At 44.5% G+C, this 20,942-nt stretch overlaps 1 protein-coding gene across 14 annotated transcripts in view; it reads right to left on the bottom strand.

The window, feature by feature from the left end:
* The window catches only part of RHOT2 (ras homolog family member T2), a 194,727-nt gene that overhangs the window by 110,811 nt on the left and 62,974 nt on the right, over nt 1-20,942 (bottom strand). For 8 of the 14 annotated variants that reach the window (XM_070760773.1, XM_070760769.1, XM_070760771.1 and 5 more), the window contains 2 exons: nt 3,225-3,356; nt 806-914 (listed from right to left, as the gene is read on the bottom strand). In XM_070760773.1, coding sequence (XP_070616874.1) covers nt 806-914; nt 3,225-3,356 — 241 coding nt within the window. The remainder of the gene's footprint in view (nt 1-805; nt 915-3,224; nt 3,357-20,942) is intronic. The other 6 variants (XM_070760778.1, XM_070760779.1, XM_070760775.1 and 3 more) reach the window with 1 other exon arrangement.

Raw genomic sequence — 20,942 nt, forward strand, 5'->3', positions numbered from 1 at the left:
GTCTTCTAATCCAATCCCCTGCTCAAGCAGGAAACCCTACACCATTTCAGACAAATGGCTGTCCAATCTCTTCTTCAAACATCCAGTATTGGAGCACCCACAACTTCTGGAGGCAAGTTTTTCCACTGATAAAATTTCAACTGCCAGGAAATTCCTCCTCAGTTCTAGGTTGGTTCCCTCCTTGATTAGTTTCCACCCATTGCTTCTTGCCTTGCCTTCTGGTGCTTTGGAGAATAGGTTGATCCCCTCTTCTCTCCCCAACGCCATCACTCTGCTAAACAAACACTATGAAACTATTTACTAAGTCTGCACTACTATCTACTAGTTTTTTCTCATTGTTCCTATCACCCATCTCCTCCCACTTATGACTATATGACTGTAGCTTGTTGCTTGTATCCTTAAGATAGTTTCCTGATTGCTTATTTGACCCCTATGACAATCAATAAGTGTTGTACCCCATGATTCTTGATAAATGTATCTTTTCTTTTATGTACACTGAGAGCAAAGAAAAATTCTTTGTGTGTCCAATCACACTTGGCCAATAAAGTATTCAATTCAATTAATTCAATTCCATTTCTATTGTTCTTTGTGGCAGCCCCTGAAATATTGGAATACAATCATATCACCCTTTTTCTTTTCATTAGACATACCCAATTCTGGCAATTGTTCCTCATGTGTTGTAGTCTCCAGTCCCCTAATCATCTTGGTTGTTTTTCCTTGCACTCTCATTTCTAAAGTCTCAACATCTTCTTTTAAAATTATCATTTCCAGGGCTACTTAAAGAAAAATGGGTTGTTGTACTTACCGTTGAGTGTAAGGCCGTTGTCCTGGACACCATCGGTTGTGTTCTTCCACACCACCATTTTTACATCTTCCAGAGCCTGAGGAGCCAACGGGTTTCCAAAGCAGGAGTTCTACTTCCCCGAGAAAAGCAAGGAGATTAGTCACAAGAAAGGAACAGGCCTATCCAGAAAGAACAGATAGAAGCATCAGATTGACTCAGAGAGAATGTTAATAGCTCAGTTGCTGTTGGGAAGCTGGGATGTTCCATATTCAGCTCAGTATATTCAGCAAGAAGTTCTCTGCCAGATTGCTGGATGGGTGTGGCCGTGGCGAACGAGGCCTAGCCGGTCTCCTGCAATCAAGTGACTTGATTGAATTGATTGAACTGCCGGTAAACTCTTTGAGTATTTACACCTATCTTCTTCTTCTTTACCACCCTTCTATTTCCTTTTCACACTCCTTTAGTTCTTTACCCTATTATCCTACTCAATACAGAAATCATTTTTTAAATTAATTAATCTTTATAAAAATATAGCCTCCTATGATATACGAACTCATATTTAATATTTGATAACTGAGGAATCTATTGACTTGATGAATTGATTTGATATTGATATAAATTGATTTATTGATAAGTGATTGACCAATTGATTTAGTACATATAGAGTATATAGAGGATTAAAGATTTTTTTCAATTGAATAGAGATTGGTACCTGATATTAGATAATTGATAACACACAATAATAAGCTATTGGGTATTGAATAATTATTATTAACCACAAGTGAATTGATCTGTGAAATTTGATTGTAAATTCAAAGCGAAAGTGAACAACAGATTAGTTAAGAAAAGAGAGGGGGTATGTATGAAAGAGTATAGAAGAGCTTGGAGCAACTTTTTTATCAAACCACAGATGTCCTCAAACACAGTTACAAAGTCAATAAGAAAATTGGCATCAGGGGCAGCCTCTGCACTACCAGGTGAGCAAAAACAAACCACAGAAATGACAGCAATTGAAAAAGGACAGAGCACTCCATACCTACAATCAATGCAAGCATCTTTAGATAAAATAACAGAGTTTATGTTTAAATCACAAGAAGCATCAGCTAAAACCCAAGAAATAATGGAAAAGCATCATGAAGAAATGAAAGGAAAATTCGAGGAACTAAAAGGAGAGATTAAAAGATTAGAAACGAAAATAGACAATACCCAAGAAACAGTAAATGTGCATGAAAATAAAATTAAAGAAATAGAAGGAAAAACTGAGAAGATTGAGAAGAGACAAGGAACAACAGAAGACAGATTGAAAGAGGTGAACAGACTTCCGGCCTGGACCAGAGCTGCGGTGGGAGCTTCGGGACAGGGCTCTGTCCCCGATGCTTCCTTTTTCCACTCCAAGAGTCGCTTCGAGCGATTAGATCGGACCCAGATGGTCCGATTGAAGAACAGGGGGCTCCCCAGACCCCAAGGAGCTAACGCCGAAGCTCTGAAGGGGAGGGTTTGCCCCGCAGCTTTGGAGCAGGAAAAACTGAGTCTCGTCACATGAAGGCTCGGCCATTGCAGCTTGACCACACGGGCAGAAGAAAAGACAAGACGAAGAAGTCAAAACATCGTAGCAGAAGAAAAAAAAGGAAAGAAGAAGAAAAAAAGAAAAGAAGAAGAATTAAGGTACAAGTTTATCGTGACAGTTTAAAAACTCTTTGAGCCATTAATCTCTTAAAATAAAAGGCGATCAAAAAAAAGTAATAAGGGAAAACTAAAATCCTTGGGCAAAAGTGCAGCCGGAACTTTTTCTTTACTTCTTCGGCACTAAATACAACAAAGAACAAAACTAAATTTGGCAAATATTTTTATTCGCATTTAAATTCCCATCTCTGGAGAGGACTCTAGGAGATGGGAACTAACTAAAAAGTCAGATTCAAAAACGAAAAAGAAAAACAAGTTTCAAACCGGCAGCAGCTGTTGGAACTTTTTGTTAACATGAGCTGCGGAAGGATAGCCCTTGGAATCTTATTTTGAATAAATAACCAAAAAGAAAGAATAAATTGGTGAAATAAAGAGAATATAGAAAAGAAATGAGAGACTTGGAAAGAATTAATTTCGCTTTTTAATTGCTATATACTCTCTTTGCAAAAGAATAAGAAAAATCTACCTTACATAAAGCTTGATTACATGAATTAACTACACAGCCTGGAAAGAACCATCGCAAAGAAACTTTTTGGATTGCAACAGATACAAGGAATTAATGCTTTACCGTGGAATATAATTAAGATTTTGTTATAAATGAATTTGCATTGAAAATTGAACTATAATGAATTTGAGTTAAATCAAAATAATAGCTTGGATCTTCATCTCAATTTTGTACTACATTTGGACTTAAACACTTTTGGATTATAACTAAACTTTGGACTTTGGGACTTTATTGGGATCATAATTAAATTACCTTTTGGATTTGATCTGGACTTTGGACTGAGAACATGACTGGACTCCCTTTATTTTGGATTATAATTGGACATATATTGGACAACAACAAAAGGCTAAAATAATCTTTGGAGAAGACTTTAAAGTTTGAGACCTACAATCAACAAACAAGAACAGCAGAAATTAAGTATAATTAAATATAATTAAGCATATTTAAAATAAGTACAATCAACTGTATTTGAATATAATTGTCATTATTAAGAGGTTTTTCTTTAGTTGTCTTAAAGAAATTATATTAAATACTTAGATTTTATTGTTATAATTATATTAGAATATATTAGACATAAATATTGGTGTTTCTTTTTTCTATTATTATTCTTTTTGCATTTAAGTTCTATTGTAAGGTGTTTTTTCTAGATTAAAATTTAAATACTACAGTGGTACCTCGAGATACGAGTTTAATTCGTTCCGGACCTGGGCTCTTAAGTCGAGCAGCTCTTATCTCGAATGACTTTTCCCCATAGGAATTAATATAAATAATTTTAATTGGTTCCAGCCCTCAAAAAAATCACAAAGTTAGTCAAAATTATGCAAAAAGACATGTTTTTAATGAAGAAATGTACATGTACATATAAATGAATAATGAAGTTTCTTTCACTTAACTTGTAAACTTTCTTAAACTTTTAAATTTACATATGTACACAGTAGCCTAATCATCTGTTTTTGCCTTTTTGGCTGCACTTTCACTTGGAGCAGCTCTTTTTGTAAGAAATTTGTCCAATGACATCTGCTTTTGCCTGCTTTTCAAAATGTTGCGAAAGTGAGTCAATGAGGTGTCATTGAAAAGTGCTGCTGAACGACTCGTGGCTACTTTCTCTGGGTGATTTTTTTCCACAAAACTGACAACGTTCTCCCACTGCGCTAGCATCGCTTTTATCTCACTGGTAGGAATGGCTTTCTGTGGTTCCTGTACCTCTTCCTCACTGCTGCTCATCTCTTGGGTCATCTCCATCTGTTGCATCTCATGGAGCGCCTTCAGGTCCTCTGTAGAGAGCGGTTCTTCATGCTCTTTGACAAGCTCATTGATGTCACCCTCGTCTACCTCCAGACCCATACACTTACCGAGTGACACAATCTCCTCCAACGGGGTGTCAGTCTCGGTGATGTCCTCGGTCTCACCCTCGGGCTCAGCAGAGTCCCTTGGTGCAACAGCAGCAGGCCACAACTTCTTCCACGCCGAGTTCAAGTTTCGCCTTGACACTTCTTGCCAGGCAAGGTCAATGATGTTAAGGCAAGAAACGATGTTGAAATGATCCTTCCAAAACTCACGCAGTGTCAAGTTGGTGTTGTCTGTTACATCAAAACATCGGCGGAACAGATGCTTCGTGTACAGCTTCTTGAAGTTAGCTATGACCTGCTGATCCATTGGTTGCAGGATTGAAGTCGTGTTGGGTGGGAGAAAGACAACCTTTACAAACTGGAATTCTTGAAGGATGTCCTCTTGAAGAGCAGGTGGGTGGCCTGGAGCATTGTCGAGCAGCAGTAAGGCTTGTAGGGGGAGTCCATTGGTCAAAAGATATTCCTTCACCGTAGGACCAAAAACAAGATTTACCCAGTCCACAAAGAACTGCCTCGTTACCCATGCCCTTGCATTGGAGCGCCACATGACATGGAGTCTTTCCTTTAGGATTTTGTGCATCTTGAACGCGCGAGGATTCTCTGAATGGTACACGAGAAGTGGCTTTACTTTAAAGTCACCCGACGTGTTTGCACACAATGCAAGGGTTAGACGGTCCTTCATGGGCTTATGTCCTGGCAGGCTCTTTTCCTCGGCAGTAATGAAAGTCCTACGGGGCATTTTCTTCCAAAACAGCCCAGTCTCATCACAGTTAAATATCTGTTGAGAGACATAGCCTTCTTTTTCAACCAGGCTAGCAAAACGCATAACAAACTCCTCCGCTGCCTTGATATCTGCACTCGCTGCCTCCCCATGCCTAACCACTGAGTGAATGCCACTTCTTTTTCTGAACCTGTCAAACCACCCATGACTTGCCTTGAACTCATCTGGATCTCCCGACGAGGATGGTTCATTGCTCTTTAGATCGGAGAATATCGCACGAGCCTTCTCGCTGATGACCGCCTCTGTTATTGTATCTCCGGCCAGCTCCTTTTCTTTTATCCAAATTAACAATAACCTCTCGATCTCTTCATGGACAGACGTCCGAAGTTGGGAAATTATCGTCGCACCTTTTGCTGCTTTAACACCTTTCAGGATGTCCTTCTGCTTCAGGATTGTACAGATGGTGGACGTACTGTGTTTGAACTTCCTCGCAAGTTCAATAACACGAGTCCCTTTTTCGTGCAAATTAATTATCTCCTGCTTCATTTCTATGGATATCATCATCTTCTTCTTCTCAGCGGCCTTTGCAGTACCGGACACCTTTTTTGGAGCCATGCTCGCTCTAAACACCGACACCACCGAGACCTCTTTTTTCCCACCGAGAAAACCGGAAGCAAACTTGCCTACAAGCAGAAAAATTAAAATCAGCCAAGTAAGAAAGTTTTAATGCCAACACTTAGAAGGTCAACCAGATCTGTACTATTGGTCAGCACTTTGGCCCACAAGCCTATTAGAAGCCTCTGACCATCCTTTGATAGGACTAGAATTAGAGAAAGTGGATGTAGAAATCCTATTTATTCAATGGTCTCAGAAATGGAGTGCAGAATGAATAATCATTAAAGCTGATGTTTCTTCTGACCTTGCTAGGCCAAGTCAGGAAATAGACATTGCAAGAATAAATGTAACTTTACTTATTAATAAGATGATAAGCTGAGAGCTTTCCTTCCCTTCCTCTTTTTACCCAAAACAATCAACATGGCAAACTTTTATTTTTATTCATTAAACTGTGGGCAGTTATTTATTCAACTTCACTGCCACCCAATCTTGTAGAGGGAGGAAAGAAGGGAGGAAGGAAAAGGAAAGCAAGAAATGGAGGGAGGAAAGGAAGGAAAGAAAGAAAGGAAGGAAGGAAGAAAGAAAGGAAGAAAGAAAGGGTGAAGGGACAGGAACAGAGGAAGGAAGCAAGGAAACTTATGAAAAGGGAGAGTAACTTCACTGCCACCCAATCCTGTAGAGGGAGGAAAGAAGGGAGGAAGGAAAAGGAAAGCAAGAAATAGAGGAAGGGAAGGTAAAAGAGAGAAAGAAAAAGAGCAAGAAAGAAAGCAAGCAAGAGAGAAAGAAAGAAAATGAAAGAGAAATAAAAATAGAGAGGGGGAATGAAAGAAATGGAAGGAGGGAAGGAAGGAGAGAAAGCAAGAGAAAGAAAGAAAGAAAGAGAAAGAAAGAAAAAGAAAAAAGAATGAAAGAGCAAGAGAGCAAGAGAGAAAAAGAAAGAGAGAAAGAAAGAAAGGCAACTTCAAAGAAAGGCTCACTGAGCATCTCTCACTCTCTCTCTCTTTCTATCCCTCTCTCTTTCTCTCCCCCCTCTCCCCCCCTTTCCCTCTCTCTTTCTCTCTCTCCCTCTCTCTTTCTCTCCCCCCTCTCCCCCCTTTCCATCTCTCCCCCCAGGCCGGCAGCGACGTTTTAAAACAGCCGCGCCGTTTGCGAGCTAACTCCTGAGGTGGGAAGTTCGCCTTTGGCGTTTGGCTTCAGGAGTTAGCTCGCAAACGGCGCAGCTGTTTTAAAACGTCGCTGCCGGCCTGGGGGGCTTCCTAGCCCCCCACCGAACCCGGGTTGGGGGTTGGGGGGGTTCTGGAAAGCCCCCCAGGCCGGCAGCGACGTTTTAAAACAGCCGCGCCGTTTGCGAGCTAACTCCTGAGGCGGGAAGTTCGCCTTTGGCGTTTGGCTTCAGGAGTTAGCTCGCAAACGGCGCGGCTGTTTTAAAACATCGCTGCCGGCCTGGGGGGCTTCCTAGCCCCCCACCGAACCCGGGTTGGGGGTTGGGGGGGGTTCTGGAAAGCCCCCCAGGCCGGCAGCGACGTTTTAAAACAGCCGCACCGTTTGCGAGCTAACTCCTGAGGCGGGAAGTTCGCCTTTGGCGTTTGGCTTCAGGAGTTAGCTTGCAAATGGTGCGGCTGTTTTAAAATGTCGCTGCCGGCCTGGGGGGCTTCCTAGCCCCCCACCGAACCCGGGTTGGGGGTTGGGGGGGTTCTGGAAAGCCCCCCAGGCTGGCAGCGACGTTTTAAAACAGCCGCGCCGTTTGCGAGCTAACTCCTGAGGCGGGAAGTTTGCCTTTGGCGTTTGGCTTCAGGAGTTAGCTTGCAAACGGCGCGGCTGTTTTAAAACGTCGCTGCCGGCCTGGGGGGCTTCCTAGCCCCCCACTGAACCCGGGTTGGGGGTTGGGGGGGTTCTGGAAAGCCCCCCAGGCCGGCAGCGACGTTTTAAAACAGCCGCGCCGTTTGCAAGCTAACTCCTGAGGCGCGGAAGTTCGCCTTTGGCGTTTGGGCCACTCGGAATGTGAAATTCAAAACAGCGTTCGGATCCCCCCACCCCCAGCAGAAACCAAGGACCCCCAGAGTGGGGCAGCAGGGGAGGCGACCGCCTCTCCACTCACCAAGTGCAGGGATACGAGCCGAGAAGAGCCGGGCTGGCTTACTTTTCTTCCTTCCCGCGCTGATGCAGAGCCACTCGAACAAAGCGTCACGCCCCCCTGACGCTTTTGGCGGCAAAAGAGCCCAGCGTCGCTTCGGAAGCCGCCGAAAGCGTCAGAGGGGCGCGACGCTTTGTTCGAGTGGCTCTGCATCAGCGCGGGAAGGAAGGAAAGTAAGCCAGCCCGGCTCTTCTCGGCTCGTATCGCGGATTTGAGCTCGGGAGACGAACAAAAATGTCTCTCCTCTCCCAGCTCTTATCTCGAGTAGCTCGTAAGTAGAGCAGCTCGTATGTCGGGGTTCCACTGTATAATGAATTGTTAATTTTAAACTTCCTCTTCCCTGACCTGGCATGCCTCAGTTTGAAAGAATAGGGCTGCCATTGTTAAGACAAAAACCTATTTACCTGTTCAACTGTCTTTAATTAGAATTTATATTTACTTTTCTACCATCTTAATCTAACTGGAATTAATTATACTTGGTTTTAAACAGTTTTCCCTCTAACGTGAGTTGTGCGCTATAGTGCAGGAAATTTGAGATGTCTGCCCACGAGTCTCCAATTCCAGCGCGGAAGTCTGACCTCTGTGCTGGAATTGGCAATTAGAATAAGGTGACCAGACCTTGATCATTTGTCCCGACTTCAAAATGCGGCGTGACTTTAAAAACTGACTGGATTGGATTTCCACCCTTGAGAGAAAGAGAAAAGCCCAGCCAGCTAATTCCCCATCCCCCCCCGACTCCAAAATGCAGCGTGATTTTAAAAATGACTGGATTGGATTTCCACCGTGGGGAAGGAGCGGCGAAGTAAGGAGAGAAAAGTATGGCTTTTTCTAATTGGATATTGTATTTTTAAAATTCTCATTGAAGGCATTTGTAATTGCTTCTAAATGATGTTGGTTTTGCTTTTGCAAAAAAAAAAAAAATCAAAACAACTTCCTTAGGTGCAAGTCAGCTGAAAGTCCTAGAGAGACTGAAGGTACATAATTCATTAACAATCAAGACATTTCAGACTGATCTGTGTTTTCCGAACTAGATCCTGGATATTGGATACTAGATGTAGAAGTTGTTTATGGTTATTCTCAGTTTCTGGAAGTATTGTCTACAAGGTGGGAAGATGTTCCTCCAAAGAGATGTTTCTTGTGGCTTGAACAGATATTTTAAAATGTGAAACATTTTCTAACAACCAAGATGGAAGGGACCTTGGAGGTCTTCTAGTCCAACCCCCTGCTTAGGCAGAAAACCCTACAGACAAGTGGGTATCCAACATTTTCTTTAAAACTTCCAGTGTTTGAGCATTCACAACTTCTAGAGGCAATTAGTTCCATGGATTAATTGTTCTCACATTCACTCCTTGTTTCTAAGTTGCTTCTCTCCTTGATTAGTTTCCACCCACTGCTTCTTGTCCTACAGGTGCTCTGGAGAATAACTTGACTCCCCCTTCTTTGTGGCAGCCTCTTATTTACATTGTGAATAAGCTGTCTCAGACAGTTCTCTTAAAACAGACCTCTTATAAAATTGAACATTAAGTAATATCCTAATATACATTTCGAAACTTTGAACTAGAGGAATCACCAAATGTATGATACTTTAGTGACTGGACAGATATTTAGCAAGATATTTAATAAATTCCACTGCTGGTTGGCATTTATAGCCAAAGAAACATGCAAACAATTATAGCCTTCTGTTAAAATGAAGCCTTCTGTGAACATAATATACTAGTTGGGAGCAAATATACCATTGTATTTCCACTCATAAATTAGTTTGATTAACAAAGAAGATAAAAACAAGGTTTTATCATGGTTAACATGGTTTCTTGATGGTAAAAGATATATTTAGGCAGGGGTCCCCAAACTTTTTACACAGGGGCCTCAGACTGCTGGAGGGCCGGACTATAAAAAAACCCTGAACAAATCCCTATGCACACTGCACATACCTTATTTTAAAGTAAAAAACAAAATGGGAATGTACTATTTAGAGGGGGGGAGAAGTCTGAAATTAATATACAGTGATCTCTCGATTATCGCGAGGGTTCCGTTCCAAGACCCCTCGCGATAATCGATTTTTCGCGATGTAGGGTTGCGGAAGTAAAAACACCATCTGCGCATGCGCGCCTTTTCCCCATGGCCGCGCATGCGCAGATGGTGGAGGCGGGGAGCGACGAGAGTGCGGAAGCCGACAGATTGCTTTGAATGCCGGCTGCCCCCGCCCCCCCAGCACCCGCCGTTTGTCGCTCGCCTGTCCGCCGTTTGCCGCTATCACCGCCTTCCCCACCCAGAGTCGAAGGCCGGGGATGGCAAGGAGGGAGGGAGCGACGCGGGTTAAGCCCTCCACGGCCTCTTTAACACTTGGGCAGAAGTCGCACTCCTCCTCCGGGTGATGGAAAAGACGTGGGTACTCGGGAGCCCAGGCACCCCGCTCGAAGTGGAGGAAAGCATGCGGTTCCCGGAGACAGAAAGCAGACACTGGGCTTAGAGGCGCCCGTCCCAGCGGAGCAGATGGAAACGCTCCGCCTGCGTATCACCATCCCTGAAAATACGCAAGCTCTCCCCCACCACACAAACACACACCCCGCACGGCCAAACTCTCCCTTCTGCCGCCCCTTGCCAGCCGAGCGCCTCTTCGGCTCCGGTTACTTTCCCCGTGGGGTGGGACAACCCCGCCACCGGGCAAGTGGTTCCTGTTCAGCGCCATGTTCCCGGCCAATGGCAGCGCCTCCAGCCTCCTCGCCGCTCGCCCCGCCCGCCGCTACCGCCCCTCTCACCGCCGAGTCCTCCTGCAGCAGCGCTGGCGGCCACCGTTCCCCGTAAGCACCCGCCCGCCCGCCACTCGCCCGCCCGCCCGCTCGCCGCGCCCGCCCCTCTCACCGCCGAATCCAGCGCTGGCGGCCACCGTCCCCCGTAGGCACCCGCCCGCCCGCCGCCCCCCCGAAAGAGATGAGAGAGGGAGGAAGAGAGTGTGAGAGAGGAAGAAAGAGAGAGAGAAGAGTTTAAGGAAGAGAGAGAGAAATGATAGAAAAAAAGAGACAGAGAAGTTACTCTTGGTGATGACGTATGACGTCATCGGGTGAGAAAAACCGTGGTACAGTATAGCAAAAAAACCGGGGAGTATTTTTTAATTATTATTTTTTGAAAAATCGCGATATAGCGTTTCGCGAAAATCGAGATCGCGAAAATCGAGGGATCACTGTATGTTTATGTTTTGTTTTTAATTTAATTTTGTTGTTTAATATTAGGATGTATTAATTTGTAAAATTAGATTCGAATTTTAGAACTATATAGAATTACATAGGTAAAATTAATGGAAGATACATAGGATAAATAAGGGGTTTATTATATGTACTGTATGGTTTTATGAGTTTGCATTATGAATTTAAAATATACTTGGAAATGTAGAAGATTGATGAAAGTTAATAATATTAAATGCTAAGTGCCTGAAAAGTAATTGAGCTTGGAAATATTGAATAAAATTATAGAAAAGTAAATATGGAAATATATTAATTGATGCATTGGTGTTCAGATAGATTTTCATAGTATTATTAGATTACTATAATACTATGATAAATATTTAATAAATGAAGATTTTAAAGCATGGATTTATTAATAGTTGTGTTTTTGGTTTTTCTGGTTGTTTTAGTTTTAATAGTAATAGATTTTGGTTTTGTTTTATTATTAATTTCTTTTAATAAAAAAGAAGGGAATTTTTTTTCCTAATTAGGAAAAAGTTGTATAAGGGTTTTTTGTTTCTTTTAAGAAGAATGTATAAAAAGGAGGAGTAGGCATGATGGCCTATCTGGATTTATAAGAGGATAATGATATTAATTGAAATAACAGAATAACATAGTGGGAAGGGACCTTATTGTGCCCCAGGACTGAGCCCCAAATAATTACGCAATAAGGTGTCTTGGGTGACATCTGTGAAAAAAAATGAGGCTCTCAGGCATGAAATTTATTTATTTATTTATTCATTCATTCATTCATTCATTCATTTATACGTCTATGCCGCTCAGTCCCGAAGGGACTGCCACTCAGACACTATACTTTTCCACCCACACCGAAAAAAAATTAGAGGGAACATTGGTTTTAAATGATATTTTTTAAGCTATATTTGTAAGGTTTTATACAGTTTTAGTGCAATTATATTTGATATAAGGCTGTTTTGGATTTTAACTTTTTTATAGAAAATTGACTATTATTAAGTGATATTACAATATACAAAGTATTTTATAAAGTATTTTAAGTATTTTTAAGTATTTTAAGCACGAATTTAATGATACGTTTTTGAATAAGATAGATTTTAAATTCGTTTCCTATCTTTACCCTTCTACTTTCTAATCTTCACAAGCATAGATTATATAACACATTTTATTGTATTTATTTGTATTTTTGAAGATTGATATACAAATATATAAGATTTAGGGAAAGAAGCGATACACAAATTGAATTTAGATACTGCTTTGTCTTTTAATTTAGATTCACTGTGGTAATTTTAAAATCTTGTTTGGAGTTTATTTGAATTAATTAAAAATATATTTTTTGCTAGAAAGTGGGCAGAGCAGATTTAGGGAAGGATTTTTATCCTTTTGAAAAATAACATACAATTTATATTGAAAATATTAAATATTGTTTTTTTAAAAAGTGAAGAAAATTAGATTTACTCCAAATAAAATATAGTCACAAGACATACACAGGATGACAAGTACTTCCACCACTACAAAGACAATTAAAAAAACAACTTTAACCACCTCTATTTCTCCACAAGTATCTCCACTACCTTCACCTGTTCATCAAAAGACAATTACAAGTATGTTAGCTAAGGATAAAGAAAAAGAAAAGGAAAAGAAAAAATCACAACCACAACCTACACTACTGACAATTCAGGAAACACTAACCGCTATGCAAGATTTCATGCAGAAATCTCAAACTGAAGCCAAACAACAACGTGAAGAACTAAAAGCAGAAATAGGGGAATTGAAAGCAGATACAGGAGAAATGAAAGTAAAGATGAAAGAAGTTAATGACAAAGTGGCGGAAATACAACAGATTCTGAAAGAAAATGAACAAAGAATTAAGACAGTAGAAGGGAAAATAGACAAAGTTGAACAAAGAATAGATGATTTTGAAGAAAAACTGATTTCCCAAATAAAGCATCTGACGAATCAATCACACTTAGAGTTACAGCGTGCATCTTATGGATTGAGATTCCAGAATATAACGGAAGAAAAAGACGAAGATCTTCAAGCAAAAATGGCAGAAATTATAGGAGGAATTCTTCAGGTGGATCCACTGGAACTAATAAAAGAAATCGATGAATTTTATAGAGTGCAAATTGGATACATCCGAAGACACAACTTATCAGACAGGAAGTTTCAAGAATTTTATGGAAGTGGCTGTCCCACAATACGCCGTTCCCAGTCGCTACTACTTTTCACGCCAGGCCATCCCTGCCCTGCACCAAAATGTAGTGGAGAATGTTTGGTGTGCACTGCGAAATGCTGCCAGTCACTGCGTCCACATCACCACCAACACGTGGACCAGTAAACATGGCCAGGGCCGGTACATCTCTCCCACTGGGTGAATGTAGTGGCGGCTGGGAATGAGGCGGGAAGCAATTTAGCGCATATCCTTCCACCACCCAGAATTGCTGGACATCAGTCGGTGTCTGCTGTTGCCTCCTTCTCCTACTCTGCTTCCCCCTCTTCCCCCTCCACATCCAGTAAGTGCAGGGCAGCAACCTCCGACTTCAGAACGGCCATGGGGAAACGGCAGCAGGAGGTGCTAAACCTCATCTGCTTGGGTGAGAGACCACACACCGCCCAGGAGCTATGGACCGGCATCCAGGGGCAGACAGACGAGTGGTTGCTGCCACTGAACCTGAAGCCAGGGAAGGTGGTGTGCAACAACGGGCAGAACCTTGTAGCAGCCTTGGGCCGAGCGGGATTGACGCATATCCCTTGTCTGGCACATGTGCTCAACCTGGTGGTGCAGAGGTTTCTGGCCCATTATGTAGACATGTCGGTGCTGCTGAATAAAGTGTGTGCGGTGTGCACGCACTTTCGCCGTTCCCACCCTGCTGCTGCTCGCCTATCTTCCCTGCAGAGGAACTTTGGCCTTCCCACCCACCGCCTCATTTGCGATTTGCCAACCAGGTGGAATTCCACGCTGCATATGCTTGAAAGGGAGTGTGAGCAGCAGCAGGCAATAGTGGAATTCCAGCTTCAAAACGCCCGGGTGAGTAGAAGTGCAGACCAACAGCACTTTACCACCACTGAGTGGGCCTCCATGAAGGACATTTGTGCCATGCTGCAGTGCTTCCAATATGCCACTGATATGGTCAGCGCTGATAATGCTGGTCAGTGCTACCATCTCCATACTTTGCCTACTGGAAAAAACCCTTCAGGCCATGACGGAGGATGTGGCACAAGAGGAAGAAGAGGAGGAAGGGGAAGAGGAGGTGGAGGAGGAAGGCCCATTTTCCCAGCCAGCAGGGGGGCGCATCCGTGGCTCGCAGGGTGGGGTGGCTGGGCCAACAGCAGCAAAGTACTCCGCTGTCCAGCCAGTGTAGAGTTTTGGGGGAGGAGGAGGAAGAGGAGGAAGACTTGCAGCAGGGTGGCCCCCAGTGCAGCTCACGGACATCAATGGACATCCAAGCGTGGCTGGAGGGAGGAGCAGGAGGAAGAGGAGGAGGAGAGACCTGTTACTGACAACATCTCCTTGACTCAGGGCAGCCTGGCTCACATGAGCCACTACATGCTCCAGTGCCCGCATCATCACCTCTGCCAGTTACTGGGTGGCCACCCTGCTGGATCCCCTTTATAAGGACAACATCACCTCCTTGATCCCAGCATTCGAGCAGGAGTGCAAAGTGAGAGAGTACAAGCGTGCGCTCGTGGACGCACTAGTGGCAGAGTTCCCACGTGGCACGTGGATTAGGAGGACGCAGTCGCCAACGCAGAAGGGGTACTGGCAGCACCTCACAGGGGAGGGTGAACATTTATTTTATTAAGGTATTTATTAGATTTGTATGCAGCCCCTCTCCATAGACTTGGGGCGGCTAACAACAATAATAAAACAGCATATGACAAATCTAATATTTAAAATAACTAAAATCCCTTATTAAAAAACCAAACAGACACACAAACATATCATGCATAAATTGTATAGGCCTCAATTGCCCCATGCCTGACGACAGAGGTGGATTTTAAGGAGCTTACAAAAGGCAAGGAGGGTGGGGGCAATTCTGATCTGTGGGGGGAGCTGGTTCCAGAGGGTTGGGGCCGCCACAGAGAAGGCTCTTCCCCTGGGTCCCGCCAAACGACATTGTTTAGTCAACGGGACCAGGAGAAGGCCAAATGTGTGGGACCTAATCGGTCGCTGGGATTCATGTGGCAGAAGGCGGTCCCGGAGATATTCTGGTCCAATGCCATGAAGGGCTTTATAGGTCATAACCAACACTTTGAATTGTGACCGAAAACTGATCGGCAACCAATGCAGATTGCAGAGTGTTGGTGTAACATGGACATAATTAGGGAAGCCCATGATTACTCTCGCAGCTGCATTCTGCATGATCTGAAGTTTCCGAACACTCTTCAAAGGTAGCCCCATGTAGAGAGAGTTACAGTAGTCGAGCCTCAAGGTGATGAGGGCATGAGTGACCATGAACAGTGACTCCCGATCCAAAGGAAAAGGGGGGACATGATCGAAACATTTAAATATGTCAAAGGGTTAAATAAGGTTCAGGAGGGAACTGTTTTTAATAGGAAAGTGAACACAAGAATAAGGGGACACAATCTGAAGTTAGTTGGGGGAAAGATCAAAAGCAACATGAGAAAATATTATTTTACTGAAAGAGTAGTAGATCCTTGGAACAAACTTCCAGCAGACAGGGTTGGTATATCCACAGTAACTGAATTTAAACATGCCTGGGATAAACATATATCCATCCTAAGATAAAATACAAAAAATAGTATAAGGGCAGACTAGATGGATCATGAGGTCTTTTTCTGGCGTCAGTCTTCTATGTTTCTATGTTTCTAAATAGGGCCGCAACTGGTGCACCAGGCGAACCTGGGCAAACGCCCCCCTCGCCACAGCTGAAAGATGTTTCTCTAATGTGAGCTGTGGATCGAGAAGGACACCCAAGTTGCGGACCCTCTCTGAGAGGACCGACCCGTGAGGCACCCAAGGGAGAAGCCTAGAGGTCAATCTCTGACCCCCCCACTAACACCGACTGCGACCGACCAGAGAGGTAGGAGGAGAACCACTGTAGAACAGTGCCTCCCACTCCCAACCCCTCCAGCCGGCGCAGAAGGATACCATGGTCGATGGTATCGAAAGCCGCTGAGAGGTCGAGAAGCCCCAGGAAAGAGGATAAACCCCTGTCCCGGGCCCGCCAGAGATCATCCATCAACACGACCAAAGCAGTTTCCGTGCTGTAGCTGGGCCTGAATCCTGACTGTTGAGGGCCTAGATAATCGGCTTCTTCCAAGGACCGCTGGAGCGCCACCACCTTCTCAACAACCTTCCCCATAAAGGGAAGGTTGGAGACTGGCCGATAGTTGTTAAGAATGGCTGGGTCCAGGGAAGGCTTCTTGAGGAGAGGGCGCACAAGTCTCCAGATCAAACTCTTCCCAGACAGGTGGACAAGTATGTGCCCCAGTCACCTTGAGTGACTCGTTGTCAGTCAACTCTGTTATCCAATTGGAGTCGAGGTCTGCCCGGATCCGAGCAATTTTATCAGCGAAAAACGTGTTAAAATCCTCGGCACTACTCTATAAGGGCTCCCCAACTCCCCCCTGGTTAAGAAGAACGGATCACCCTAAACAGAGTGGCCAGGCGGGATTCCACTGATGCAATCAAGGTAGCATGATACACACATCTTGCTGCCTTGAGCGCTACTTTGTAAGTCTTAATATGAGCTCTTACAAGTGTTCGATCGGATTCGGGCTTACTCTTCCTCCATCGTTTCTCTAGATGTCTCTTCTGGCATTTCAACCTCGTTGAACCATGGAGCTCTATGGGGTCTACTGCCGCAGAGTGGTCGCAATGGCGCAATCCGGTCAAGAGTCTCCGCTGCAGTCTTGTTCCAGGCCTCAGCAAGAGACTCTGCTGTGGACGAGTGCATCTGGAATAACCCCAAGCGCCCTCTGAAAGCCCTCTGGGTCCATCAGGCCTCTGGGGCGGAACCACCTAGTCGGTTCCGCCTCCCTGCAGGGAAAGATTGGAGCCAGGAAGTCAAGCCACGATAGAAAATGGTCTGACCATGACAAAGGCAACACTTCTAAACCCTTTAGTCTCAGGCCATTACTCAATTGCTCATAGAGGAATACAATGTCGGGTGCGTGCCCCCCCCTCGTGAGTCGGACCCTGCACTACTTGAGTCAGGTCCATGGCTGTCATGGTGGCCATGAACTCCTGCGATAGCCCAGAGGTTTCACCAAGCGACGGTAAGTTAAAGTCCCCCAAGACAATAAGTCTGGGGAATCCTACTGCCAGCCCGGCTACCTCCTCGAGCAGCACAGGCAGGGCTGTTGACACGCAGCTGGGAGGCAGGTACCTGAGCAACAAGCTCACCTGAACCCCTAAGTTCAACTTCACCAGGAGGGACTCACAACCCGCAATCTCTGGAGCAACAAGTCTACACAGGCAAAGGCTCTCCCTGGCTATAATAGCCACTCCTCCCCCCCTTCCCTGGGGTCGAGGCTGATGCCATATCTGAAATCCGGCTGGGCAGATTTCAGAGAGAGGAACTCCTCCCTCTGGGCCCAGCCAGGTTTCAGTCACACATGCCAGGTCGGCCTCCTCATCCAGGATCAAATCCCGGATGAGGAGACCTTTATTTACCACCGATCTGGCATTGAGTAGCAGCAGTCTGAGTCCAGGGCCAGAATTACAGTCGTCACCAGTACCCTGGGTTGAGCTCACGGAGCTGGAAGAAGGGATTGCTATTAAGCAGCAATCTCTCCTTCCCCTGGAACGGCTAGCTCTGTGGCTCCTGCCATATCTGCCTCTCCCGAGCTGCACCGGAATATTCTGACCCTCTGCCACCCCCAGAGATAGGTGCCCCCTCCCCTCCTGCCTCTCTAGCGTCAGGTGGGCCAAATATATCATTCATACCATTTCCATTCACCTCATCCATACCATAACCCCACCCACCCCAACCATCCCACTCATACCAATCATTCATCCCATACACATTACACCCGCCCCAGTTATCCATTAGTTAAAAAGCCCCACCAATAATTTTACTTAAAAATGGATTAAATTAGCAGTGATTAAAACACTAATAAAAACATGGCCACAATGTGGGAAAACCTATTCCATCGTCCCACACATCCACCACCATCGGATGTGATGGCCCATACCAGAAGGCAGAACATGACACGCATGGTGGAAGACTACCTGTCCATGCGTCTCTTGGTACTTAGCGATGCCTTCACCCCCTTCAATTTTGGGGTAGGTACATTCGACATATGGCCAGAGCTTGCCCACTATGCCCTGGAAGTGCTGGCCTGCCCTGTGGCAACTGTCCTGTCCGAGCGTGTGTTCAGCATCGCAGGAGGGGACATCACCAACAAAAGGATCTGCCTATCCACAGACAACGTGGATATACTTACATTCCTTAAAATGAACCAAGCGTGGATCCCATGGGACTTGGCTGTGCCACCACCTGAGTGAGTGGTTAGAGCATTTGCTATCACCACCACCCCCTCCACCCCGACATCTGTAAAATTCATCTTATGTATGTATATAATCAGGTATATTTTTATGGAAAAATGTTGTGTATAGTTTGTGTTCGAATCCTGTCAATTGGAGGTGCCCATCAATAAAATTATTTTTTGCACAGATGTTTTCTGAGAGCCTAAATGCATGTTCCCTCAAAGATGTGCCACCTTTTGAAAAGCTGAGATATGCAGGTGTATTTTCATGGAAAAAATTGTGTGTCCTGAGTGCGAATCCACTCAATGGCTGTACTGTACTGTGCACCTGGCCAGGAAAAGAAATTAATTTTGGCACAGATTTATTTATTTATTTATTTGTTTGTTTATTGTTAGAGTTGAAAGGCACAATGAAGGCCATCGAGTTCAACCCCCTGCCCAAGCAGGAACCCTATAGTACACCAGTCAAGTGGCAGTTCAATCTTCTCTTAAAAATGTCCAGAGTGTTCAAGTTCACAACGTCTGCTGGTAGGTTGTTCCATTGGTTGATCGCTCTGACCGTCAGGAAGTTCCTCCTTATCTTCATGTTGAATCTCTCCTTGGTCAGCTTCCAGCCGTTGTTCCTCATCCGGCCCTCTGGTGCCCTGAATAAAGTGAATCCCCTCCTCTCTGTGACATCCCCTGGTATACTTGTAGACTGCTATCATGTCCGCTCTGGCCCTCCTTTTCTCTAGGCTATCCATGCCCAGTTCCCTCAGTCTCTCTTCGTAAGTCTTGGTTTCCAATCCCTTAATCATCTTGGATGCTCTTTTTTGCACCTTCTCCAGAGTTTCAATGTCTCTTTTGAAGTGTGGTGACCAGAACTGAATACAGTACTACAGGTGTGGTCGGACCAGGGCGTAGTAGAGTGGTATTAAGACTTCCCTGGTCTTGGAGTGTATTCCCCTGTTGATGTAGCTTAGGATAGTGTTGGCTTTTTAAGCTGCTGCTGCACATTGTTGGCTCATGTTTAGTTGATTGTCCACCAAGACTCCAAGGTCTCTTTCGCAGTCGCTACTGCTAAGAGGGGTTTCTCCCAGGTTGTATGTGTGTCCAGGGTTTTTTCTGCCTAGGTGAAGGACTTTGCTCTTGTTGATGTTAAACATCATTTTGTTGGTGTGGGCCCACTGTGTTAGTCTGTCTAGATCTTTCTGTAATTTGAGCCTGTCTTCTAGGGTATTGGCTACCCCCACCAGCTTGGTGTCGTCTGCGAATTTGATCAGTTGCCCTTCTATTCCCTCGTCCAAGTCGTTGATGAAAATGTTGAAGAGCACAGGGCCCAGGACTGAACTCTGTCGTACCCCACTGCCTATGTTCTTCCATGTGGATTTGGAACCGCTGAGGACAACTCGTTGGGTGCGGTTGGTCAGCCAGCTATTGATCTATCTGCATGTGTTGTAGTCTACTCCGCTTTTTTCTAATTTGTTGATTAGGAGATGGTGGTCGACTTTGTCGAAAGCTTTGCTGAAGTCTAAGTATATAAGGTCCACCGTGTTGCGCTGGTCTACTGATTTGGTTATGGTGTTGAAAAAGGATATGAGATTGGTTTGGCATGATTTGTTTCTGACAAACCCGTGTTGGCTGTTGGATATTATCTTGTTTGTTTCCAGGTAGTGGCAAAGCTGGTTTTTTATTATTTTCTCCAGTATTTTTCCAGGTATTTAAGTCAGGCTAATAGGTCTGTAGTTGCTTGGATCCATCGTTTTCCTCCAGAGGCCCAAGATTTTTGGTAGATGAGGAGAAGAGGTTCTGCTATGGTGTCTGCCAGTTCTTTTAGGACTCTGGGGTGGAGTCCATCAGGTTCTGGTGATTTGTACTCATTAAGCTCCCTCAAGTAGTCCCTAATGGTAGCTTTGTCTGTGTTGAGTTCGGTTCCGGGGCTGTTATTTGCAGTTAGGTTGTAGGTTGGTTGGTTGGTAGTTCCTTTATGTGTGAAGACTGATGTAAAGTAGGTATTGAGCAGCTGTGCTTTGTCTCTGTTGTTGGTGATTTCATTACCATCTTTGTTTTTTAGTATGGTGACTGTTTCCTTGATTTTTTTCTTGCTGTTTATGTGGTGGAAGAAGCTTTTTTTGTTGTCATTAATTTTCGTTGCGAGGTGCTGTTCGTGTTGAGCTTTTGCTGTTCTTATGTTTTACTTGCAGGTTCTGGCTGTTTGCTGATATTCCATCTTGGTTATGAGTCCTTCTTTCCATTTGTTGTACAGTCAAACCTCGTCTTACGAACCTAATTGGTTCCAGGGGGAGGTTCGTAAGACGAAAGGTTCGTAAGACGAAACATTGTTTCCCATAGGAAACAATGTAAAGTCAATTAATCCGTGCAACCAAAAAAAACCCCCGCAAAAAAACTGCTGCCGCCTGGCTGTCACCTTGTTTTAAAAGGTGACAGCCGGGCGGCGGGGCTTCCCAGCACCCCCCCCAACCCCGAACTTTTGCCGAACTTCCGGGTTCGGGGTTGGGG

Source organism: Erythrolamprus reginae, chromosome 9 (genome assembly GCF_031021105.1).
Source record: "Erythrolamprus reginae isolate rEryReg1 chromosome 9, rEryReg1.hap1, whole genome shotgun sequence".
In the NCBI taxonomy this organism is placed as follows: domain Eukaryota; kingdom Metazoa; phylum Chordata; class Lepidosauria; order Squamata; family Dipsadidae; genus Erythrolamprus; species Erythrolamprus reginae.